Source organism: Peromyscus californicus, unplaced genomic scaffold, assembly GCF_007827085.1.
Source record: "Peromyscus californicus insignis strain IS unplaced genomic scaffold, ASM782708v3 Scaffold_21__1_contigs__length_65335640, whole genome shotgun sequence".
NCBI classification, from domain to species: Eukaryota; Metazoa; Chordata; class Mammalia; order Rodentia; family Cricetidae; genus Peromyscus; species Peromyscus californicus.
In genome coordinates, this window is record NW_026294514.1 from 26,097,775 (window position 1) to 26,123,908 (window position 26,134).

The following is a 26,134-nucleotide window of genomic DNA, read 5'->3' on the forward strand; positions in this document are numbered from 1 at the left end:
TATTTATAGAAACGTCAAGGGGTGGAGCAAAAGACCTCCCCCCAGCACAGCCAAGTGCAAACCATCTCAGACACCTGCACTCAGGCCCGTGGTCCAATCATCCTCTATGCAGACCTGCTGGGTAAAGCCAAGAGGAACCTGAAAATGGTCTCCCACAAATATATATGCATATATATCTGTATATACAGATATGCATATTTATGTACACTTGAACTCTCACTACATTATATTTATTCATGTATTTTATGTACAGAACACTCATGTACTAATCCTATTACAGATGATTGTGAGCCAAAATGTGGTTGCTGGGAATTGAACTCAGAACCTCTGGAAGAGCAGTCAATGCTCTTAACCTCTGAGCCATCTCTCCAGCCCACTCACTATGTTTTAAAGCTTCATATTCTTACATTTAAAGGCAATTGCATCGCATGAATTGTTTTGTGTCTCCCTTACCTAATAATATGACTTGAAAAGCTATATGTGTCTCTGTGTTGTCTCTGCATACACACATATGTGCTTGAGCTATGGTGGAACATGCTTATATTCTCAGCACTCAGGAGGCTGAGGTAAGGGGCTTGGGAATTAGAGGTGGGCTATGTGGAGAGTTCCAGACCAGCCTGGGATACAAAGCAAAACCCTGTCTCAGAAACAAATGAATAACCACCCCCGTATGTAGTCTTTTTGACTGCTATAGAATAATGGCATAGAAGTAACTTGACTAGGATGTACTGTAATGGAGAGGTCCAAATTAGGCTTTTAAAGTCTATATTGAACACTTTTGGTACAGAGAATATATGATGTAGTTCACACTACTATAACAAAATACCTGACATGTGGTCATTTATAAACAGTAGAATTTCATTTAAGGTCAAGGGGCAGATCAGGTGTCTGCTGAGGCCTGATCTCTGGTTCCAAAATGAGCATGGGGGTGGGGTGGTGACTCCGAAAGGCCTTCTAGTTCTCTTCAGCCCTTTAAGAACGTGAATCTCCCATGGTCCAAATCACCTAGTAGAGGCTTTAATGTGGATTAACCTCTAACACGGAGAGAGCCTCAGCAGATCCTTCAGGTGAAATTTCTGGGTCCAAGAATTTTTCCTATTAGTAGTTTTTGCTTTTGTTTAGTAGTTAGTGTTAATGTTGAGTACTAATAGTTAGTGTTTTTGTTTGTTTCAATTTTCTTCCTGGGATCCCCAGATAAGCTCCATGGTCCAGTTTGACTTGCTCAGTCTGTCTCTTCCACACCTTTGAAAGTCTGAAGTCTATTTGGTGTGTGTGTGTGTGTGTGTGTGTGTGTGTGTGTGTGTGTGTGTGTGTGTGTGTGTGTAGCTAGGCACATGCCATGGTACATGAGCGGAAGTCAGAAGACAACCTTCCAGAGTCAGTTCTTTCATCATACGGGTCCCGGGTTGAACTCAAGTTGTCAGTCTCGACAACAAGCACCTTTAAACACTGAGACATCCCATGATTCTCTGTTTTCAATTATGAGTTAGAGGCAGGGAGGTTAGTACTTAGCCCTGTGTAATGCAGAATGTAGGACTCCGAGGTATATTTCCATCCACGACCCCTTCTGCTTTTTCTGACTCTGGAATCTAGGGATGCTGAGAACATTCCAGAACACAGCAGCCTTCTAGATGCAAATCTTTCTGACCGTTTTCTTCCCGCTGCCTCTTGGACACCATTGGCTGGTGGCTTTCTCATTTAATTCCATTAGTGGAAGTGTGTGCCCTCTATCTTCTCCGGACCTCAGTTTTACTCTCTTAGCTCAGCTGAGTGTCACTCTGAGTTTTGAAAGACACCTGTCCTTTTCAAAGACAACCTATTTTGTTCTAGCAGCCATACATTTTTTCACCCTGCAGAACTCGCCCTTCAGTTCTGACCTGCTTTTTCCAACTCAGCTTTACAGTTACAAGGTTGCCGAGTTTGCCATGAGAACCACTCTTGAGTCTACACAAATTAGCTAATAACTCTGAATCATAATGAGCTAATAAACACATTGAATAAATACTTATTCAGTCAGGGTAGTCAGTTATAGTGGTGAATGCTGACATTTGCCCCACTAAGAAACCAATTGATCCCTAACTTCATGAAGCTTCCAGTCAGTCCTACAACAGACTCTCCACCGTGTTAAAGAGCATTCTAGCACTATATTAGAATAAAAGGGGATCTGACCCATCCAGTGGGGCTAAAAGGGGAGAGGTGTTTGTCAACAGCACTCTGCCAGAGTTAGGGCTACAGTGAGCCCAGTCAGTGTCCTCTCTACAACACACTGGACCCAGGACTCTAAGACTGGAGTAGAAAGTCTGGGACTGTGAAGTTCTTTCCTTGTTCCTTTGATTCCCCTATGGGAGCTAAATGCACAATGTCTCTTGTCAGGGACACCCCCTCCATTAAACATCATATACCTTTTTTCAGGGGGAACATTCAAGTTCAGGCTCTGTTCATCTTAAGGGTTAATAATCTCTCTCAATGTAAGTACCAGAACATGGTGCAATGGCCCTTCACTCTGTTCATGGAATAAAGGCTGTTCTCGGAAGCTATAAATACGGTCTGTGTGAAATCAACAAACCTGGTTGAGTCAGTGGGGAGGATGTTTTCCCAACCTGAGAGGTCCTCTCATATGTTTAGGGAAGCTGTGCTCCATTAGGACCATTGAGACAGAACTCTGTAATTTTAGTACTATTTAATTCAGACAGCCGGAAACTTATGTGGGTTGAATAGAAAGACCACCTTTGTTAAACTGTGGTGGACATTTAATGGGAGGTGATAGTGAAATGCAGGAATGGTCTGTTCCACAGAAGGGCTCCCCCTAGTTCTCACCCTCCAATGATCCAGTGAACCATTGTCTTTCGTTCAACAGGGTTGAGTGTGGTTTGTGCTACCCAGGGAGATGGAGACGATGGACCCCCTCAGGGTTACACCACCATGTTGGGAGTGTCTGCTAAAGATCCAAACTGAAAGATGAGAGACATTTCTGTTTTTCCAAGTCTTTGCCCACACCTGTCTCCCTCTTATGGGTGCCTCTACCCACCTGCCCTTGCAACACAGGCTGGGCACCATGCCAGCTTTTCTGAGATGAAATTAAGGCCAGCCCACCACTGTTCCCCCAGCCAGAGGCATCATCCCACAAAGAGCTTCTGTGACTCAAGCAGGTCATGGTGCGCATCTCTTGGTGGTTGTTGCCCAACTTGCTGTGTAGTGAATGATGTGGTTTCCATTCAGTCCCTGAGGCAACCCTGTAGCCAGACCTACACACTTATTTTACTCCATTGTAGGCCTTTGTGTGGAGATTTCAGTTCATCTGATTCCTTTTGATGCTCTGGGTAGGTGTGAGTTGCTGAATCTTAGGTCCTCATGCTGACCCTATTGAACAGGTGATGGAGAAGTTGAGCAACTTCTAAGTGCTGCGTGGTTGGGAGATCTACACAACTAGGTCCAGGGGTCTTTAGCATCTTAAGCTGTTATGAAATGTTACTGTCTACACATGAACATGACCATCCATTAGCACACAGGCCGGTATGGTATGGCACTGGAGAAGTAGCTCTAAATCCTGATCTGCAGGACTGGGAGAGTGACTGGGCCTTGTGGGTCTCACCCCAAGCCCCAGTGACATACCTTCAACAAAGCCACACCTTCTAATCTTAAACAGTTAAAGCCTATAAGGGCCATTCTCATTTGAACCACCACATTTCTAGCCATGTCCAACAATCACATACTATTACATTCCAAAAGGGAGTAAGTGGAGGCAGAAACTGAACCAAAGCAAGACCAAAAAAACTGAGAACTTCATATATGTCTTAGATGGGACTGGCAACTGAAACACTTCTCTCAGGCCAAGTTCCACAGTCTCCAGCATTCCTGGCAGGTGTCCTCTTGGCATCATCGCAAAGTGACTAGGCCTCCAACTGGAACCAGTAGTACTGGGACACAGTGAGGTGAACAGAACAGAGCTGTAGTCAGCCATCTTATCCCTGCCTTGGTTGAACACATGAAAACCAGTCAAATTGCTTGAACTGCTACTACAGCCAGGGTCACAATTCCACAGTAGAGTTCAACTTGATTCTTGCAGAGGATCCAGGTTCATTTCCCTCACACATGGCTGGAGATCTAACTGGGCCAGTTTGATAGGGAAGCTCCCAAGCTCTATGGCCTGTTTCTGAATTATGTTTCTAGGCACTGGAGTCATCTGGTGTGTTTATGCTCAATCACCAAATGGATGCGCATTTTGAGTAATGGGTTGAATGGGTATATTTGAGCAGCTCTAGCAAAGGAAATGGGGGTGGTGGTGGTGCCTAAGATACTGTCTTGTCCCATTCAGAAGCAGGGGCCAGTGTGCCCTCAAAAATCTTTCCCTTGGACATGCCAACCAATATCCAGTCACTAGATCACAATGGGGACCTGGAGCTGTTCTCTGCAGGGCAAGCAAGCCTGTCAAATCGGGGCCAGCTCAGAGCAACAGCTTTCTTCCCGGAAGCTCGGTCTTTCCCAGAGCACAGTCTTCCAGTGGTTGCTCCAGCGTTGACCTTCCTGTTGCCTCTGCACAGACACTCCACCCAGTGTCATCTGAAGGATTCTAGGAAGCCCAGGGGGACCTTGAGGCCACTTAGAAGCCCTCTATCCAAGCCATCTCATAAGGTCAAGGTGGCCTAGAAAGGGTTTAAAACCCTAATTTCGCTTTCCAAAAAGACCATGAAACTAGGAACCGTTGGCCTTGGTTGAGGAAACATCACCCAGGCAGTGAGGCTGTTCCACTCACCCTAAGGCAAGTCCCTAGGGACTTAGTCCAGTGACTGTGTCCACACCTGCCATGTTGAGTTGGGAAAATCAACTTTTAAGTACAGTGCATTCCTTGCTACCCAGGTAAGGGTCCAACCTAGACCCAAATACACCTGCTTTCTGGCTGACCACATTCTGGGTAGGCAAAGTTAGAAAATACTCAAGGTGTGATTCAAGATGAACCAGAGGGTCACGTCTAATGGTCTTACCTCCAACCCTGCCTAAGGTCAGAAACCTAATATTTTTCCAACCAAAAGATCAAAGAAAATTTCAGTTTTCACAAGTTTTATTTTTGTTTTCAAAATTGTTATTGAGATGTTGGGGAGAAACAGCCAACCTATACATCCCTTACTTCGTCACGCCTGGCATTTTACCCACTCTCGATAGGATCTTTCTCTGGCTTTGGTCTAACTTCAGGTCTCTGTGGCAGTCCCCCTCTGCTCTTCCGTTGCTGCCTGGTGTTGTTTGAAGTCCACCAGGGCAGAGCTCGTTGCCGCATCACAAGTGGGAGCGGTAAGTGCGACTTGCTGTGGGGAAGGACAGATTTACAACAGGGACACCTGTTAAAACAGCCATCAGCATCCTCGTCCCTAAGGAACTCATCCCCTGGAACCCCGGCATCTGAGGTTGGGATTGCCGGTTCCAACTGAGGATGGCCTCCATGGAGGTGGCTGGGAGAACACGTCCTTGAACTTGGACTGCTCTCCTCACCCTTCACTTACCATCATCGCCCCGTTTCCTACTCTTCAGGCTGCCCTTCCGGTATTTTCTCTTGCTGCCTCCTCTCTTGACACCCTTGTGAGGAACTCGGTTTTTTCCTCTCCTCATGCCATGACTCTTTAGCTTTCGGGTGGTCGACATTGTAATTTCTGCCAAAATGAGGGGCTTTGCAAGGCCGGCAGGGCCGGGAGTCCATGTATTTAAGGTCTAAGCCATTGTGACTGCAAAGCGGTGTGGCGTGGCAGCCGGGTGGGGCTCTCTTGTGATGTCACTAGCCTTTGCTGCCCCTTGGTCATACATATGAAATAAGGCGGCCTCTTCAGTGCAGCTCAAGTCTGGTCCTCAATTTTGAGACCTCCCCCCTTTTTTAGGTTAAAGAAGGCTTTTCAACAGGTATTGAACAACTAAGTCCCACCCCTGTACTGGGCCTAGGAAGTGTTTCACCAGTGGTCATTAAAATGTCCCTTGCCTGTAGAGAACTTAAAAGTCACTGAATGTGGATATTCATGTGCATGAAGTACTGGTCTCACGGTGTCTGCAGGCAGCAAATGTATTTTCACAAACACTTCAGTCTAGGAGAGCTGGTTCAGTGTAATCCAAGTATGTTTCTTCCCTTTGCACTTTTGACATCAGGGGCTGAGTAAGTCTTAATGTTGTATCTTGTGTGTTTTGGGGTTTTGGAGGGGGGGCTATCCCTGCCTTCTCCACCTGCTACAAATCAGTAGAACCAGAACCTCTGCAGATGTGACAGCTCTCTCCAAAGGTTTCCACCTGTGTATTTGGGAGTCTGGGATGCAGAATCACCATCGTTGGGAGCCACTCAAGAATTTGCTTATGTAGGTAGGATATGTCTGTCACACATTTGGGCACTGGAAAGTCTAAAGATATAGCCTAGAGACAAAGTCCTGTGTGCATGGAGCTTTCAGCCTAGTGGATGCAATCCGTTAAACCACTGGTCAGGCATCTCCATAAATCGGTGAATTCGTTGGGGCTGTTGAGTTGGTGATGGAGTGAGTGGGAGAACTGAGTGAATTAGAGAGACTCTACCATAGCAGTGGTCCAGGAGGAAGGCTTTTATCACAGCTTCGCTGTGGGAGGGAAAGGGATAGCTGAGGTAGAGAACCAGACAAGGACCAAGCCTTAGAGATGGATTGGATGTGGGAGGCGAGAGTGGATAGTGTCAGGGAGTGGATGCTTGAGGCAGTGAGATCAGGCTGGGCTTTTGAATATGGGTTGGAAGTGCTTTTGTGACTCCGCAGTAGAGAAACTGAGCGATGATTATTAAGTATGTGAGTCAGGAAGACTTATCCAACATTTTGGCCTCTCTTTATAACTCATACCAAGTTCCATAGAACACATTTCAGCAGACATTGAAAAGTTCTTTCTCGCTGGGGAGGTGGTGGCACACGCCTTTAATCCCAGCACTTGGGAGGCAGAGGCAGGTGGATCTCTGTGAGTTCGAGGCCAGCCTGGGCTACAGAGTGAGTTCCAGGAAAGGCACCAAAGCTACACAGAGAAACCCTGTCTCAAAAAACAAAAAAACAAAAAAAAAAAGTAAGGAAGTTCTTTCTCCCTCATCCTCCGTTATCCTCATTCAAGAACTGAGCAAACACGTAGGAGGTTTCTAGCAAAAGTTGGTTGAGTAGAAGAGAATGTAGTGTAACCTCTTCTCCCGTATTTCTGATGTTTATAGGTAATAAGATGTTTGAGTGCCAGATTCTTCGAATGGCTTAGTTTCAAGTCAACAGCCTGGTGAGTCTCCTCATGGCTTCCTCTTCATATTTTTAACACTTCCTGGTGCACTTGAGGATGGTTTGGTGCCTGCTTTTCTCTCAACCTGCATCTCATTGTAAAGCACCCTTCCACACCAGCCAAAATGACTCCTGAAGAGTTTATTCACTGATTCCTTGGTGACTTTTATTCTCAGAGAGAGGGTGGAGCGATATCAAACAGTGTTCCACCTTGCCCTGTGTATTTCAAGCTCCTCTGTCCATTCTAGCCATTCTGCTTTTCCCCTCTTCCAGACAGGCCCACGAGAACACAGATCTCCCAAGAAGCTGGGAGCTAGCAGCTCTGCCCACCACTGCATGGAGCTTGGCGGTAAATGCTCCTGCCACAGAATGGGGTCTCACTGAGCCTTTGTGGAAAATAATTGTTAAAAGAACAATTTCATTGTCTTAACTCATCCTAGCCCTTCCGTTTTGTCCTACAATTCTAAGGAAGATGTCACCCGCTTCTCACACACTCCTCGCGTTCTGCCATTTCTTCCAAGTCTATTATTCTGTAACATCATCCTCCAAATTGAGGCAATGAACTACGTAAGCCCATTTTGTGCCTGGATTGCCGCACAGCATGTTAGGTTGGTCTCAACGGAAGGCAGCCTATCTTGGTTCTGATACTGGCTGGATTTCTCAGGACTTTGTCTCTCTTGTTTGCAAATAAGCATGTTGAGTTAGGTGACCAGGTGGTCACCAAGATGAGTTGGTGGTCCCCTTGTTACCAACATTTTCTCTCTCATTTCTCACAGGAAATGTTGTCTCCCAGCAGTGAGCCTCTTTCCTCCACATCTTGCCTCATCCAATGGGACTCAGGTTTTCTTTCTTTTTTGACTTTATTTCTGACTAACAAAAGGAAGTAGTTTATAGTAGTAGTTGGCAGAGAGGTTGGAGGTGTGGCCTTTGTTGAAGAGAAACTGTGCGTCCCTTGGAGTAAGTGGATGGACCTTCTCTCTTGAGATGGTCAGATGCATTGACCATATAATGTCTTATCTCCCATCAGGGCAGCTAGAGTCACACTTGGGACTAGACATGTCAGACAGGTAGTCCAACGTAATGAGAAGGGCTTGGTGAGAACAGATTTACACTCTGGTGCTCTGTGCTCACCTCTGTATTTCAGAGGAACTGGATCCTTGGTTTAAGAGGCTTTTCTGGTGGGATGGTCCTGGAGACAAGATACTATTTCTCTTTCCAACTCCTACCTCCCTAAAACCTGCTCTGCCCCAGGGAAGTTGAGATCGCAGGATTTGAGAGCTGATGAAGACGTTTTCAATCTTACTTCAGATAGCAAGCACACTGAGAAACCCCAGTTGTAGAGAGCCATGCTCTGGGAAGTAAGTCATGGGCTAGGCAAGGGCTGGGCTGGAGGCCTGCGGGTTGGCTCTTAAACCATATCTCCTGGGGTGGACAGAACTGGGGTGAACATCAGTCACTGTTGTTGCTTTTTCTGCTCCAGTGGACTACGAACCAAAGGCCATTTAGGAGGAGAATAGTGACCTCACCTCTGACCCTTCCCAGGTTCAGAGGAAGTCCCCACCCCATCAAGAACCATGTGTTAACTCAGTCTGCTCACTTTCTTTACCCTGGCTTCTGCTAAGTTTTATTCTGGTGTGGAAAAAGGACAGGTTCAGAGTGTCACTGTTGTGGCAGTCATATTTCCAGTTGGATCCTCTCTCACCTCTCTGAACTTCATTGGTTTTCCTGAGGAGTCCTATAGATGTCTTCACAGGGATGAATCTGCCCACCAAATTTGGACTTGGAGTTTATTAAGAAGGAGAGTAGAAGTGCTTCTGACCGCTCTTATACATGCTGGTGACTAAGTCTGAGTCCCTCTCTGAAATCTAAGTCTTCCAGATGTTGTCTTCAGCTGGGGAGTGGGGACCCTGTTCACACATACACCCCGTTTTGTGTACTGCTGCTGATGTTTTTGTTCAGACACGCCGTGGGTATGGGGACAGGCTGGGGAAGGTGAAAATAGATGAGCTACCTCACTAAGGGTCAGAGCCTTCTAAGCCACGCACACCTCTGATATCTTTGGTAGAGAACCAAAGACAAGAGATTCAGGACAAATAGTGGCTTTCTGAGAGAAGAGGAGGGACTTTAACTCAGCTCACTTTTACCATCAGGTGCTGGAGACACTCTGGATCACCTTGGTTCTACGGATGTTCTGCTCTTTTCCATTTTTTTTTTTCTTACTGGCTCCTCTCCCATCTTTTCTACAGAATTCCCTGTGTCTTGCTATGTTTTTAGTAACACAGTTAGTGAGCAGCTGGAAGATAGGGACTCAGTATCTGTGGGAGACCCTTCTGAGGTCCTTGTCTGGTTTATTTTGGGGGCCCCTTTCCTAAAGGAATGTACCTAGGCAGTGGAAGACACACGGCTGACCCCCTTGCTGATCTCAAACCTGAGGGCTTCCCATTGCTCCACAGTGTCTTGTCCAGCCTTGACTCTGCACTCATGTGATAGGATCATGGTGGAAGAAACGTGAAAGCAGAGAGAGAGAGAGAACTGGGAAAAGTGTCACATCTGTACAGGCAGGCTGTAAATTAGAGGACTGAAAGTCCAGTTTATTTGGACTTCAGGAAAATTTTCTTCATTCATGTTGCTTTCCCGGAAGTCATCACTAATAATAACCTGAGCATTGTGGTTATACACAAAACAAATCCAAATGTCATGCTTCAGAAGGGTCCAGATAACACTGACCACTTTCCTGTCTCTACTGAATCTAAAAAAACATACGTGTTCTCAGAATGCAATGTACGTTCCTCTTGTTAAGTGCCTTAAATTTTGTGTATGCATTAAATCACTTGGCCTCATATGGTCTGTAGGAGTGAAAGTGTTTTAATCCATCTATGGACTGGAGTAGGAGGGTTTCTAGAGAACACAGCAAATAGGCCAGGATGAAGGGAGCTTAGACATCTTCATCCCCAGTCCAGGCTACTTGACATGGACCATGATGCTCAGCTGCAATGACTTTTCTTGGTCTTTCCTTCCCATGCCCTATGCATTTTCCTTGCTTCTTTATTCTCCTCCTTATGTTCTGAGAACCATTTGTCGGGTTCTTGCCTTCTAGAAGTCATTCCATCGTCAGACCATCCCCCCCAAAGTATTTGCCACTAAGAAGGGAAAAGAGTCAGGGGTTGCCACATGTTCAGCCAGCGCCTTCATAATTGATGATATAAAGCATTGTGACCCCTGTGCTGGTGCCAATGCATCAGGCAGAGGAGGTACCAAATGGTCCCACGATACTTCACAGCAAGGCTGTATTCTAAGAAGTATCCTTAAGGGACCAAGAATACACCTTTATCCTTTTAACATGAATGATATAACAATTCTGACCAGGCTTGTTTTGTATTTCTGACTTACTGAATCTGTTCCCAGGGAGACAGAGTATCCATTTGCTTGTGGCTACAGGGTGCTGGAGCTGACACCCTCACTGCCCATGGGCTGACAGAACTCTCATATGTGAAGATCTCAAAACCATTTATTTACAAAGCAACTTGCCTGCCATTTATGGTCATGGAATTCTGCAGCTGTAGGCACAGAGGTGTGACACCTCACCCCTGCCTCTCATGGGAGAGCACGCGTAACTTGTTTTTAGGTAAGGACCGAACACACACCCAGTTGTATTTGAATGCAGCAGTAGCTAGATTTTATTGTCAAGAAGCTCTTGACACAGGGCAGCCTTGTTCTGCTAGGAGGAAGTGTGAAGAGTAACACTACAAGATGGCCTGGTATTCTGGGGGGGTGGGATTCTGCCACAAACAGAAATGTCTGCTTCCTCCATAGAACACTCTTCTGCAATGGTGTTAGGAAGGAAAGACCAACACTGAGCTTTAGACAGTTTCCTGGTTAAGGTAGGAGACCAAAAAGCCCTTCAGGTGAGCACACAGGTGTTCTTGGTTGGTCTTGTCACCCTCTGCAACATTGGTTCCAGGCAAAGACACTGCCTCCCAAAATCTACTGCCATCTTGTTTTAAAAAGTTAAGACTGTGGAGCAGCAACAGCAGAGCATAAACCTGGGGTCGCTCTGAATCCTGGCCTCCTTGTGATGCACACACCTCTGGGTTATGATTCCCACCCATCTCTCGCCTCACCTAAGGCGCTTTGTAGACAGGTACATGTGTAGTTTACTTACCACTCTCTCTTTCTTCCCGTCCCTTGCTCTTCCTTCCTTATTGCTCTCCCTGGGGTTAAAACCTCAGGTGGTAAAGAATGAGAAGTGCAGATTTTCTGCCTTAGTCCTCGTTTGTGAAGGAATCCTGGGAGCGTGGGTTTAAAGATGATTTAAAGGTTAGCACCATCAAGCCGGGCGGTGGTGGCGCACGCCTTTAATCCCAGCACTTGGGAGGCAGAGCCAGGCGGATCTCTGTGAGTTCGAGGCCAACCTGGGCTACCAAGTGAGTTCCAGGAAAGGCGCAAAGCTACACAGAGAAACCCTGTCTCGAAAAACCAAAAAAAAAAAAAAAGGTTAGCACCATCAGACTCCTATGTTACTAGGCTTGGCCTCTGGCACATTCTGGGACTTTCTCTTTTTCTTGCTTGTAGTTTTGAATCTGCATTTGTGATGCTCACATTTCTATGGATATAAATGATTGCCCATGTAGAGAATCCTTGCTACCTTCAGATGCGTTGTTATAAGAGGCTGCTTAAGTTTTTTGTTTTTTTTTTCCTTCCAGTACCGCCCAGTGAAGCTTCCCCACGTTTCCATTCCTAGCCCTCTCTTCCACCTCCAGCGTCCCTCTCAAGCCAGACTTTTTAGTCTCCCCTTCAAGCAACCTCCACGTCCATAGCCAAACTGAGTATTTAATAAGCAAAGAGTGAATAAGAATGTGTTCATGGAAAAATCAGTGGTTCTTATTAAATTCCTGTTATGTCCTCCAAAACCCAAAGATCCCACACGTTATGGCTACATCATCACATGAACTCTCAAAAGGTATCTTTTGGTCACATTTCATCTATACTAGATTCTGCCTAGATCTTTTATCTGTATACATGACTTCTGAGACATTGGACTTGAGGTTGAAGTTGCATCTCTGTGGGGCTCTTGGGGGGCAAGGAGCAGGGGTAATACATTTTTAATAAAGTTGCTGGCTTAGAGCTTTGGCTACCACATTGTTGGAGAGGAACTGGAGGAGGAGAGGAGAGGCATTATGGAGGTACAGGGAGCTCCCAGGAGCAGTGGATACATTTGCTACCTTGGTATGTGGCAGTATGGTCATTGGGCATATACCAATGTCAAAACTTCTCAAATTGTGTCCTGGAAATACTGTAGCTTGTATGACAATTAGCCTCAAGAGAGTCATTTTTACTAATTCTATATTTTCCAGGTCCATGCTCAAGAGATTTCTAGAATTAAGACAATGAAACCAACAGCGCATGCTTATTAAAAATGCCAGACTTGCTCTTGAAAGGCACAGGGAATTTTACTTGGTTTGCATCACTTATATAAAGCTCTTACGTGCTGTATTGATGAGTATCAAGTCAGCATAAGGATTTTTTCAAAAGCATTTGCTTGACTTTATCGAAATAGTCCAGTACTCTCTCAACCACCCAAGCAGACTCTCCAGTTGCCTTCCGGCCATTGTGACAAAGCCTCCCCCGTCATCAGGTCCTCTGACTGGGAGGGCCCATGTCACAGTCCCTTATAAAGGGAGGACGGTAGGACTGCTTTGGAGATGGACTTGGGGTGAGGGAGAGGGATGATGGGGAGAGCAGCCAGAGGCTATCTCAACCAGAACCTCACTGCTGACCAGAGTTGGGGACTGTGAGAAGATGGCAAAAGCCTATCAATGTTGGTGTCCAACATGTTGCATGAAGGATTTTCCACAGAGACACAGGGCAAAGAAATCACACCAGAAAAGGAACAAAGGCCTAAGGTACTGATGACACTTTCTGATTTCAAAGGGGACTCTCAAAACCGAGTAATTACCATCTTAGCTTGGCCAATTTTCTAAAACAGCACATTTTCATCTAAAGTGGGCATGCCCAAACTATGCATCCCATGATATCACAACATTAAAAGGTTAGACATCCGTTAGAGCATAAAGTGTAGCTCGCCATACAGCTTCCCAAATTCTTCCTTAGCTGTTTTTCCCACACGCCCTTCTTTGTGATATGTAGCTTCCCTCTGGTCTGGTCCACCCTGTAGGAGACACTGATGTTATCACTGGACCTACCTCTTTGAAAGTGGGCTCCCAAATACTTTGAAACCTTGCCTTTGATGGCATTTTCAGGTAACAGAGTTGGGAAGGTCCCTATGTGAAGAACACAAAACTTTTTTTTTTTTTTTTGGTTTTTTGAGACAGGGTTTCTCTGTGTAGCTTTGTGCCTTTCCTGGAACACACTCTAGCCCTGGCAGGCCTCGAACTCACAGAGATCCGCCTGCCTCTGCCTCCCGAGTGCTGGGATAAAAGGCGTGTGCCACCACTGCCCAGCAGAACACATAACTTTGCAGTGTTCCCTCACAGCTTTTCATTTTTATCCATAGTGAGTCACACATGCTTTGGCTGAAGAAACTGCTTGATTCCATGCAGTACGAAGTCACATTTGTTCCCGTGGTTGACTCAACAGACAGTACCTCCTGCTGCAGGCCCAAGGCCACCATAATCATCATCGAGCTTGCCTCTCCACCCCAGGATCTCTAAATAAATCATCTTTCTCTGAAAAAAGAGGTATTTTTGAGTGCAATTACTTAGCTAAGGAACAATCTGTGGTCCCTGGAGTACCCCAGCTTTTTTTTTTTTTTTAACGTAATAGGATAGTAGAGTGTGGTAGGTTGAGAGAGTCAGAGGAAATATACCACTTCTTTCTTGTTTGAGAGATTGCTAATGAAATTCCTGGTTGAGCTTTGGTTTGGGATAAGTTGAGGTGCTTTCTGGCTCTAGTGATAACTTCTCTAAACTGGGCGAGACAATGGCTGAATTGCTGCTGCCATCAGCTTATACATCTGTTGGCAGCAAAGGAGAAGTATGTTTTTCTGAGAAGGAACCAGGTTATTCCAATACTAGCTCAGTAGAAGTATGAGCTAGAACAAAGGTACAATGGAGTTACAAAGGTATATGCCTGTTCAGAACACAGGCAGCAAAGGGCAACACTCCTAAACTTCTCATAGTGTGCCCCAGATCTAATGTATGGTGGGGATCGAATAGCTGATGGATATTTGGTATTCTTTGCATAATTGAATCTTGAATCTTTGCGTAAAGGTACCAGGTCACTCTCCACTTCCAGTCATTGCCAATAAATTGCAGATGTTCTGTGAAGCAGAGTATCTTCTGGAGGTCATCAATGTGGTTCTGAAAAATGAGCAAGAGGGTTTGGGGAGACAGTTTAGTGGGTAAAGTGCTTGCTATTTAAGTATGAGAAGAAGAGTTTGGGTTCCAAGAACTCATGTAAAAAGATGAGTGGGCGTGGTGGCCCAAATGTAATTTCGCACATGAGAGGCAGAGACAAGGAATTCACAGACCAAACTGGCAAGACAGGCCTCCATACCCCCACATACTTGTGTCTCACCATGCACGTGTGCATACACATGCACACATATGTATTCAACCCTCACCCCAAACCAGCAAGGTCAAAGCTAATCTGTAAGTGTAAGGTCTCAGAACTGGCCTTTCATCTCTTCCTTAGGCCATGAGAGGTATAGAAACTGGAAAAGGGTTAGATAGGAGCTGTTTCCTGATGCTCAGCCAACTTAGGTGGATCCCCAGAGCCTTGGCTCATGTTCTAGGTGGTGATGGATTTCTTGGGCTCTTCTGATGAGCGGTTTTGTTCTTTGGTCACTGTATTTGGTCTTAACATGAGGTTGAGGAGGGATGGTAGAGTACTGTTTGAAGTTTTTATACTAGGATCTCTAGGCCTAACAGCAGAGAGTCTTGAAACACAGTGTATTGGAGTAACACTATAGGAGATCGGCCTGTCTTGTGGCAGTAGGCTGTACTGATATTTGACAGGCATATCTCACGGCAGGCAATGATAACCCTATGTACACTGACTGGCATAGAAACCTCAGGGAGAGAGCAAAACTGCTTTGTTTTGATAGTTTTTGTTTTGCACGAGCATGAAGTTAGGTGAGTAGGGGGTGGGGGATAACTTGGGGGAAGTTGGGGGAGGGGGAAGAACACGGTCAAAATATGTTAGGAAAAGAAAAAACAAAACACGTGATGAGAAAAGGGGCTGAAGACACCCCTCAACCGTGTCCCCACTCCTGCACCTCTAGCTCCTGGGAGGCTGGATTCTTTGTTCTTCATAATCTTATTCAGTTTTTGCTTCATTTTCCCAAGAGGTCCATGAAGTGTTTGTGGTAACTTGTTCCTTTTCCTTTGAAGATCCTCTTTTTGGATCTCTATACAGTGGGCTCCTGCTACTTTTCTTTTTTTTCTTTCTTTTTTTTTTTTTATTAACACTGTCATTTGTGTGGGAGTGGAGATGGTTGGAAGGAGGGTGGGGTTAGGGCATGGAACCTACGCATTCAAACCAGTTGTTTCTCAGGCAGTTAAGCCAATGCGAGGTAGAAGACAGCCAAGAGACTATTTATAGGGAGAGGCCTTGTGTGATGCAATACTGGCCATAACATTACAGTCACATGATCCTGTGTACCTCATCATGTCAGATGATGCAGCTGGCCCCACATTAAACACTAGGAGCTCATGAATTTGAGTCCCTCATGTCTATTCATTCCTTAAAATCTTTGTTTTTATGCTTTTTCAATACTTTATAATTGTGCAGTTCTCTGGGCTTTCAATACATCTTCAGTTACAACAATTTCATTGTTGAAACACTCCTACCTAGGGGCTTAAAGGACAAATGTCTTCTCTGTTGTACCACACAGGCCAATACAGGGTGAGTGAAAGTCATTTAAGCTAGTTGCTACCGTGAAAGAAGCAGGTGTTTTTATGTGGAATTTAAGTTTTTGGCTTTAAGAAAATTGCCATGTCTGTCAACACCGGATCCTCACTTCTTGGAGTCATTGTCTCCACATACCCCTGCCCACAGTACTCACACAGCCTTGCCGGCCGGACTGTGCAGAATTCGTAACTGCTGTCTTAAATCTTGGTGGCTGGTCCCGTTGTCTCTGCCGGTGCCATGTCATGTTTGTACACATCTAACAACTGGTTCAAGGTGAGTCTGAAGTTCCGGGAGAGAACCTGTAGTGTGGACAAAACAACCATCTTCCCTTAGAGCTCCTTTTCAGACCTCCATTACCTTAGGAGACCACTTTATTTGGGGCACAGTTTGAAAGCCATAAAGGAAATTCTAGGAGTTACAACCAAGGAGAAGAGACCCCGGTCGATGTTGGTGTGGCTTGGGTTTATGACGCTGGTGACAAACTGTAGCCCTCCCATTCCTGGTATTCATAATTACACCCTGGTGCATCATGTAATGCTGTGGTCTCTAAAGCTGGATCCATTTTGAATTAGTTGCAACAGCAAGAACATCGTGTAGGGCAGAAGAGATGCCTTCAGTGGGTTCTGGCTTTGTGTGTGTGGGGTCTTTCTAGCATTGTGGGTTCCTGGAAGACCAGGACCAGGTTTGACCTCCATGGGTGCCCCCAGTGTTTGGCAGTATAGTGACAGTAGATGTTTCAACAGAAAACCTCATTGAATCAGTTTATAGTCATTCCCAGTTTATAGCCATTCCCTCCTGTCCCAAGGAGAGAACCACAGTCTCCTTTTGTGTTTCCTTGCTTGTACTGAGGGATGGAATTGAAGTTCTTTTTACTCAGCTTTCTCAGTCCATGATTCCCAATAACCTGCGCTCAAGGGGATATTATGTTTCGGGAGTGATTTAATTTTATCTCACCTTCCAGTAGAGCTTAAGGTAAGGATGCGAGTTTGGGCTTCTTAATGGGAAGTAGAGTGCAAGAAGGAGGGAAGGGAGAAGATGTGTGGGACAGAAAAAGGAGAGAACAAGAATATGTCAATGAGCTGGACTGCTTCGGATGACTGGGGTTCAGTCCTGCTGGCTACGCAGTCATGAGTTCTGAAGAATATGCAGAGATTGGAACATTTACCCATGATTCCACCTGTTCTGGAAAGCCTCACCTGGGAGTGTTAACTGCCTCCTTCCTACTGCCCAGCACCTTTGACAGGCAGGATGCTTTGCCTTTTGCTGTTACTTTTTTTTAAAATTTCTTTATGTCCTTGACCAAAACTGAGATGAATGTGCATCATTTAAATCTCTCTAAAAGAAACAGAACAAACAAAAAATCAGATCTCACTCCCCATCTCCATGGCGTCTTCTTGAGGGAGTGATGCCAGGCCGAGAGCTGTGGCCTCTTGAAGCACTTGCATCTGTAGGTGATACCCTAGTAGTGACCAACTGAAGCAGGCACCGAGAAGGAGATCCACCAACACTTGTCCCAAGACTGTTTGTATGTTCAGAGATTGACCATGCACACTTCACAAAAATAAATGGATTTTCTTATTGTTAAATCTCTCTCTCTCTCTCTCTCTCCTCCCCCCTCTGCATGCTGTATAATAGCCTATGATTTGGATTTACACAATTTATTAACCAACACTTGATATGTAATGTATTTCCTATGATTTGTTTTTTATTAAAATACACATAAGAACTTCTGCCTTAATCTACTATTGTTCTTTTAAAAACTAGTACATTAGAGCTATCTGTTGAAGCGGAGTGACTAGGTCAAAGAGTACCCACCCCCTCCCTCCCGCATCTCTCAACTAAATTGCTCCACATAAAGTTTTTATTGACCTCAAGTCCCATCAGCATTGTGAGAGACCATTAGAGGTGGACTCTGGCAATGACCTGAGAGGGTGTGACTAAGAGAGGTTGTCAAATTTATTGGTTAGAGTGTTTTTAACACAGTGGAGGCAGATTAAGGCAGTGTTGTTCTTAACTAGGAGGAGACGATTGGCATTTACTTTTGATCTCCTGTCTTCTCTGAATTCTACAAAGAGCATGTGTCCACCAATAGCCTTCACTTGTTACGTTTTTTGCTTTTCATGATTTCATTTATCCACAGTCAACTATGACATGAAACCATTAAGTAGAGGGTCTTTAGACATAAACAGTCCTTTAATATTAAATTGTGCATTGCTCCAAGTGTTGTGCAGTCCATCTTTTTGTTCCCTCTGGACTGAGACACAAGTCATCCCTTTATCCCCAATATCTGCACTGTACATGGTACCAGCTGCCCTGCCAGCCACTTAATGGGACTATCAAATCACTGCCGCGATATTGCTGTGTTCAAAGAGTTCTTAAGGTCAGGGAGAGCAAGAGTAGGGATAGAGGCAATTTAGTTGTACCAGAGAGAATCCAGGAGTGCAAGGGGCAAGGCTCTCGGTGTTAGAGAGGGCTTGGCACTAAGTGTGCTTTCAAGCACTCAAAGTCTTGGAATGAGCTTCCCACGAATAAGGAGGACTATTACAAGAGGTGCTTTTAAAAGAGTCCCATTTGGGGGCTATTTAACTGAGCTTTCAAAGGTTCTAAATTGACTCTCATATCATTACACCTCTAGCTTCTGTGTATTCACATAATAATTGGGGTGTTAGGTATTCTGTATTCCAATGCTCATGATTACCTGTGTAAAGATGACTCAAATAAATGCAGGGCTCTTGGAATTTCAAGTTACTAAATGCTTCGGAGAAACTCTGACAAAGAGAAAAACTTAAGCTAGTTATTGATAAATTGAGTTTGAAGCCTTGACTTTTCCTTTGTTCCTTCTTTCCCAGGAATTAAATAAATGTTCAGAGAAGGAAGTTAAATGTAGATCACATAAAAGAGGGAAATATGAAGACTAGGAGAATCCAAACTTCAGTTTAGGCTTTAAATTAGTGAGCATAAACTATAGTTTTCTTTTTTCTGATCTATATGTGTGTGATTGAGGGGGCACATGTTTAGAGGTCAAAGGACAAACTTAAGGGTCTTTCTTCACCTCTCATCTTATTTGAGACAGGGTCTCTTTGTTGTTCACTGTTACCTAGCCTGTGAGCATCCCGGGATTCTTCTATCTCTTCCTATTTCCTGTCTTACTATACCATAACCATAAAGTACGTAGACATTGGGGACTTGAACTCAGGTCTTCGTGTTTCTGTGACAAGCACTTTACCTATGGGCTCATTTCCCCAGCCCACAAACCACGGTTTGATTAGCACTCAGGTGAGAGATGAAATGAACATACACCAGAATTTCCCAGCACCCTGTCAAACTTTTTACTTTGACACAGTTTGTTCATTCTGACTCCCACCCCATGAGTCCATTATGATCTGAAATGTGGAGAAAAGAAACTAATAATTCTCAACTTTAAAATGAACTCAGACATATATGTTTCCTCTGAGACTTCCCACTAGGGATAGTCAAAGATCTTTTCTTGTCTTTGTGGACGAGTCAGGTGGACTTCTGATTTCTGGTCTGGCTGGTCCCCACACTGTCTAGACGGGCCATTCTTCCTGAACATTGGTAGCTGTTGGGCTACCCAGTGTGGCATCAGCACGTTTCCATGGGGGTGTATTCATAGAGTTACAGATTTCCACACCACTGAGATACTGGGTCATAGGATCCATGGATCAGAGAGCAGGACTTTCAAGGTTGGGAATGGGCTTGTGGTTTCTAGAATCCTGGTGGCTAGCAGAATATGGGATTAAAAAATGTGTCTATGGGATTTGTATTCTGTTACCTCCCCAAATTGCCCTTAATATAATGACCAAAAATTAATTCAGGGTCAAGTATACAATGAATCCAAAGAGGTTTTGGCAGTGTTCATATTGTATCGCTCGACTTCACTTCCATCCAACTTCTTAACATGTGATATATGCACTTTGCCCTGCACATGCCATCTCGTCACACAACTCTAGTGAATGCCACCTGACACACATCAGCTCAGATCCAAGACTCTTGAATGTTATGAATTACAGTGCTTTTACTCTATACATTTTTTCATCTTAGAAATATAACGACCTAATTACTGAAGACAGAGTTTTCTTTTAGTATGTTCCTACTAATAGTTTCACTCTCCAGCATGTATCAAATCAGCATATATTTGGATCAGAATATTTTGTTTTTAAAGTTGCTGACTTGTTCCATAAAAATTTATGAGGTGTATGCTGTCTGGGGATTAAGATAGAATTTTCAATAAATTAAAAAATGGCCCTAAACACACTTCTGCTTTTTTATAATATGTATTTATGTGAAGCAACACTCTTGGCATTGACACTCATAAAATCAAAGTATCAATGAACTCTGAAAAATGCTGAAGATGTTCTACCTCCTACTATATCAAATATTCATCACAGATTTAATTACTTATTTAAAGATAAGTATATCTTTTTAGTAATCAAATTTGTTTTCTCCTTTAATAAGTGGTAAAATCATATGCACAACAAAGATTTATAATTTGTATTATAAACAAATGTTTGATTTATATATGTCCTTTTACTTATAGTAATAATCATTATTTTGTGTGTATGTGTGTATATATGATGTTTATATGAGTACATCTGTATGCCTATATGGAAATCAGAGGATAACTTTTGAGAGCCAGTTCTTGCCTTCCACTGTGGGTTCTGGGGATTAAATTTAACTCATCAAGTCTGGTCAACACATCTTTACCCACTAAGCTGTATTTCTAGTCCCTATATCCATATTTTATATGCCTGTGGAGGTGGAGTCATGTAAAAACTTCTTGGGTAAAAAGGTTGGTCAAGTGAAAAAGTTCAAGAAGACCTGTGTTGCAATAGCTGAAATGATTTCTTTCTCCCTGGGATACGAAAACTAAGGGTCCCTATACTGCCAGGCACATCAAGCCTTTGCTTATTATATACACAGAAACTGGCTCAAGTCTGCCAGAAGTAGCTTTCTAAACAAGAGTCGGCCATCTTGAGCCTGTGGGAAGTAAAGCACATAAAACCAGCATTTGAAGACCCCCCCCCCCCAAAGGGACATGGGGCTTCTGCATAGAACCCTGGTGGCTTCTGCTATGTAGATACATGAAAGTCACAATACAGACCAAGAGGTTGCAGGAGACAGGTGGCTGATTCAGTCAGTAGATGTTTCAGAAACTCAGGGCAGGGAAATATCAGTAAAACCAAGAAAGTCAGAAAATTTCTCATAGGAAGAGCTGTGCATAAAGCTCAATGGTAGAACACTTGAATCACTTGCAAAAAGCCCTAGTTTTGATCCAGGTAAAACACACACACACACACACACACACACACACACACACACACGCATGCATGCATGCACACACACGCACACTGCATACATTTCTCCTGGGAGGTGTATGTTTCTCCTAGGAGGCAGAGCTTCACAAAAGGGCAGGGATCTTAGACTAGAAAACTTGTCACAGGAAAGACGATGACAATTTCACAAGGCTGTGTTGAAGAGAGAGAGACTTACATCAGAAGCTGTCCTGCTTAGTTTTCATTGTGCAGGAATCATGAGAAGAGGGAGCCCCAGTTGTATTGCCTACATCAGATTGGCCGGTGGACATTGTCTTGAGTGCTCTCTGAAGTAGGAGGGCGCAGGCTACTACGTGTGGCACAATCCTAGGCAGGTAGGCCTGTGTATAGGAAGGCTATCTGAGAAAGGCAGTAGGCAACTTTTCTCCATGGTTTCTGCCTCTGTTTCAGAGGAGTTCCTGTTCTGACTTTCCTCAATGATGGGTTGTGATCTTCAGGTGTTATATGAGAGAAACCTTTTCTACTTCAAGTTGCTTTTGGCTGTAGCTGAAGTTTTCTTGTGTCCTGCCCAGTCTGCAGCTGCTCAGACCTAAGTAAACACACAGAGGCTTATATTAATTAAAACTGCTCGGCCATTAGCCGAGTGACTAGCTCTTGCACTTAAACTCAGCCCATTTCTGTTAATCTATATGTCGCCATGTTTTCCATGGCTTTACCTGTGTGTCATTACATGCTGCTCCCTGGACGGCAGGCTGGCATCTCCTGACTCAGCCTTTCTCCACCCAGAATTCTCCTCGTCTGCTTGTCCTGCCTATACTTCCTGCCTGGCTACTGGCAGTGTTTTATTTATCAACCAATCAGAGCAACACATACTCACAGCATACAAAACAAAAAAACATCCCACAGCATTTGGCTGTGGTATTTATCACAGCAACAGAAAAACAAACCTGGACAGAAACAAGGCACCATATATCAGGGAAATTTATTAGATTGGCTTACAGGATGAGGTCTGAGTAGTCCTTCAATGGCTGCCTTACACTAAGAATCCAGTAGTTGTTCCGTCTAGAAGGCTGGATGTCTCAGTAGTTCCAATCAGGTGCTGAAGTGCGGGAGGATTCCTGGAGAGGTGCTGGTCTGCAGTCTTCACTGGAAACCTGAAGAAGTTGTTCTAATATCAGAGAAGGAATGCTACAGTCGTAGGCTGGAAGAACTGTCAGCCAGAGTGAAGGCAAGCTGGCAAAAGGCAGTTTCCTTTCTTCCGTGTCCTCTTATCTGGGCTGCCAATACAAGGTGCCACCCAGATTTAGGATGGGTCTCCTGCTACAAATAATCTAAGAAAACTCCTCCTAGGAGGGCCTGGCAGCTTGGGGTTTTAGTTGGCTCCAGACACAGTCAAGTTGAAAAACAAGGTTAGCCATCGCAGTTTCTGACCCAGGCAGTGTTCATCACACAGAAGTCTGAGGAGGAACACACAGTGAGATGGCGATATGTTCCAGTTAGGGGCCGAGCTTGCCTTCACTAGCTGCAGATGAACCTCAGACGGTGTCCCGTGTCTGGGCTCTTCATGGAAGAGGCAATAACTTGGTTTCTTTTCTGCTAACTGTGCAGCTGGTGGCAGGAAGACAGACAGACAGTGATTGTGTCATGACAGAGCTTCTGGAAGGATTGCACGTATTTCTTTTCCCAGCCCCTTCAGTCTCCCACCCCTTGCCATTTTGATTTCCACTTATGCAGCTAGATACATCTAGCTTGAACCATTCACATCTCTACTAGACCCAGCCTAGGGCTGTGCATGCAGTGTCTATACACAATTGATTTTCTGGGATGTTCTCAACTGTAAATTGTTGGTTTGGAAAGTGTGGTCATGGTGGCCTTGTTTCACACTATCAAAAAGCATTTGTCCTGCCTCAAGGAACCTGCTGGGGTAGTGGCTGGAGCTGTCTTGTCTCATCCTGTAACTTGGTGTTTTCAAAGTCGACAGGTGCAGCTACCACCGAGGTATAGGCAAAGTGGTCTTCATCTTCCTGGAAGGTGAATGAAGGAGGGATGGAAACAGGTAAAGGAAGTGTGTGGTGGGGGCAGCATTACCTTGGAAAATCTGGACCGTTCAGCTCTGTATGAGGGCTGGGTGGGACCACTTTGGGGGAAGAATGGGCATGCTCCTTTCTCAAGGAGCACTGGGAGACCCGGAGAGGCAGAGAACAAACATTCCTACCAACACTCTTGTAAGAAGAGAAGAACCCATTGTGACTACTCCAAACCCTGTTTGCCCAGTGTGGATGGGTTCAGGTCTAGGCCCTACGTTTCTTCTCGGATGGATTCGCTATTGGATGTGGAACCACACAAGGAGTGGAAGTCTGTGGAAGACACTTCCAAAAGTGGATGGAGAAACACAAAGGGGCAAGACACACTGAAGGAGAGGGGCCAAGAACGGGGCTGAACACATGAGGGACAATGGAGGAGGAAGACCTAATGCTGGAGGAAGGGAGCTGGGGAGGACAGCTGTGTGTATGACAGTGGTGTGGTGTGGGGGTTCACATACCTGACAGCTTTCCAGGAGCCGACTGAGCCGCCGGGAAACAGATCTTGGGGGAGAAGTGGAGCTTTGCTGAAAGGCAGGTGCTGCTGCTGAGGTACAGAAATATTGCCAGCTGGGGAGAAAGGTGCTCTGAGGCCTTCCTGCCTCCAGAAGCCTGGCCTACTAGCCCTGCTTGACCTGAGAGGAAGGCTCCTCTCCTTTCTGCCGTTGCCTGGCTTCTCTTTCCCTGCTGCGCTTCCCCCACCCCTTCAGATTCTCAGAACTCACTCCCATTGGATTCCAGGAAATGGCTGGTGCAACTTGGTAACCAAATCCTCTGAATCCCTTTGTATATCTTTCTGGTTGCCTGCCCCCTGGGTTGGTGTCCTTAAAGGCTGTGTCTGGTTACCTAGTAGAAACCTGGCAAGCTAGGCTGGCCCCTGTGGGTCCTACCCTGTAGGCCTAGCTCCTTACAAGGGCTGCTCCAATGGGCCATCCTCCCTCTTCCTGACCCAAGTCTCTCTTGGAGGAGCTCAGCAGTCCTGGGCTTCCCCTGCAGAGGCTCCTCTTCTGGCCTTGGCTTCTCCTCTTGCCCAGGTTTCTCTACACGCTGAGGGATTCCAGGCTCTGGAACTTGCATTTTCAATGTTCCCAGGGAAATCTTTGAATTCTAACCCAGGCTGCAGGCTGTGGTTTCCTGTATTGTAGCTCCTCTGTCTAGATACTTTCTCTTCTCTGTGGGGAATTCTTTTGACCACATCTCATTATATCAGAGAACGGAATAGATTACTTCAGAGATCAACAGAGTCTCTCTGGTAAAGTAGTAGTACTTGATCTGGTGGTAAAGGCTTGTAAATGGGGAAGTATGGATATGGTGGTTACTCGGGATGGCGAGGCTGAGACAGGAGGATCACAGGTTTGAAGCCTGCCTGGGCAACTTAGTGAGACCCTGCGCTAAAATAAAAAGTAAAAAGAGGTTCAAGAAGCTACTCAGTCAATAAAGTACTTGCTTTATAAACATGAAGACTTGATTTTGATCCCCAGAACCCACAAAATTAGTCAGACCTGGTGATATGTGCTTATAATATTGGCCCTGAGGAGTAGAGACAGGATGATGTCTAGGGATCACTGTCAATCTAACCTAATTGGTGAGCTCCAGGCCAATGAGAGACCATGTCTCATAGGTGGTAGATGACATCCCTGAGGATGATGTCCACCATTGTCCTCTGGTCTCCCCATACACATGTATATATGTATAAACCCACCTTTACACACACACACATGCCTGCACATACACAAACATGCACACGCACGCACAAACGCATGCATTAAAAGACAATACAAGTGTGTGGGAGACATAGCTTGAGACAGGACACTAGCTTAGCATATGAGAGTTCTTAGTATTAAAAACTGACCAAACACCTTAGTCTGTGTAACTAGGATTCTGCTCAGGTCTTACATCCAAAGAAGGGCACAGAGAAGTAGAAAGTGGGGGAAAATTAACAGAGAGTAAAGTCTTTGTCCAGGTACTTGAGTTTCTGATATGAATGGGTTGAAGGTTTTGGGACTTCCTTATAGTACAACCAAGGAAAGTAGAGTGCATGCAGTCGGTCTCACGCCTCAGAGCTGTTCCACCCTAGACTATGGGGAGAGGGACAGCTGCCCCTCCTGTGCTAGAGTCTATTTTCTTAGCAGGCGTGGGGGTGGGGGAGGACCTGAGGAGCAGCTAAGGGGCCAGCTATGTGCAGATGGACGTGCTTAGTTTGGACAAAGGCTATGACAGCGGGTCATGGCATGCCTGGGCCAACAGCACGCACGTCACAGAGAAACCTGTTGCAGATCTTCATCTCTCTCTGTTGTGGAGATATACAGCTCATCTAGGGTCCAGCTAGAGCTGGAAGAGCACAGCCTAAGTTTGTGGGTGCAGCACATAGGAGACCCAGCACCCCGTCTTGACTAAAACCACTTGGAACTTACAAAGGGGCTCTTGAGAGAACTTGATTCCCCCTACCTCTCCACAAACGGCAGTGTTTCTTACATCTTCTTTTCACTAGCCACATCTGTCACCCCTGTGGGACTCCAGCCTTATCGGCTGCACCCTGATAAAGAGTCAATTGGCCTAATCAGTCTGCCTGGACAGCCTGGCTCCAGGGAAGTTTGCCGATGGTGCCGTGGCCAGAAATGGAGCTGCCTGTCGAGCTGGACCC

The 26,134-nt window shown here is 45.2% G+C and overlaps 1 protein-coding gene across 1 annotated transcript; it reads right to left on the minus strand.

The window, feature by feature from the left end:
* Positions 1–5,271: 5,271 nt before the first annotated feature.
* On the minus strand, positions 5,272–5,634 carry Tnp1 (transition protein 1). The gene is made up of 2 exons (XM_052749319.1): positions 5,496–5,634; positions 5,272–5,300 (listed from the first exon to the last, which is right to left on the minus strand). Exons 1-2 carry the CDS (start codon positions 5,632–5,634, stop codon positions 5,272–5,274), a joined length of 168 nt encoding a protein of 55 aa, XP_052605279.1.
* Positions 5,635–26,134: the final 20,500 nt, after the last annotated feature.

Coding starts and splice junctions, on each gene's coding strand:
- Tnp1 (XM_052749319.1), bottom strand. CDS start 5,634: ATGTCGACCACCCGAAAGCTAAAGAGTCATGGCATGAGGAGAGGAAAA. Junction 5,301..5,495: donor TAGGAAACGGGGCGATGATG/GTAAGTGAAGGG, acceptor CCTTCCCCACAG/CAAGTCGCACTTACCGCTCC.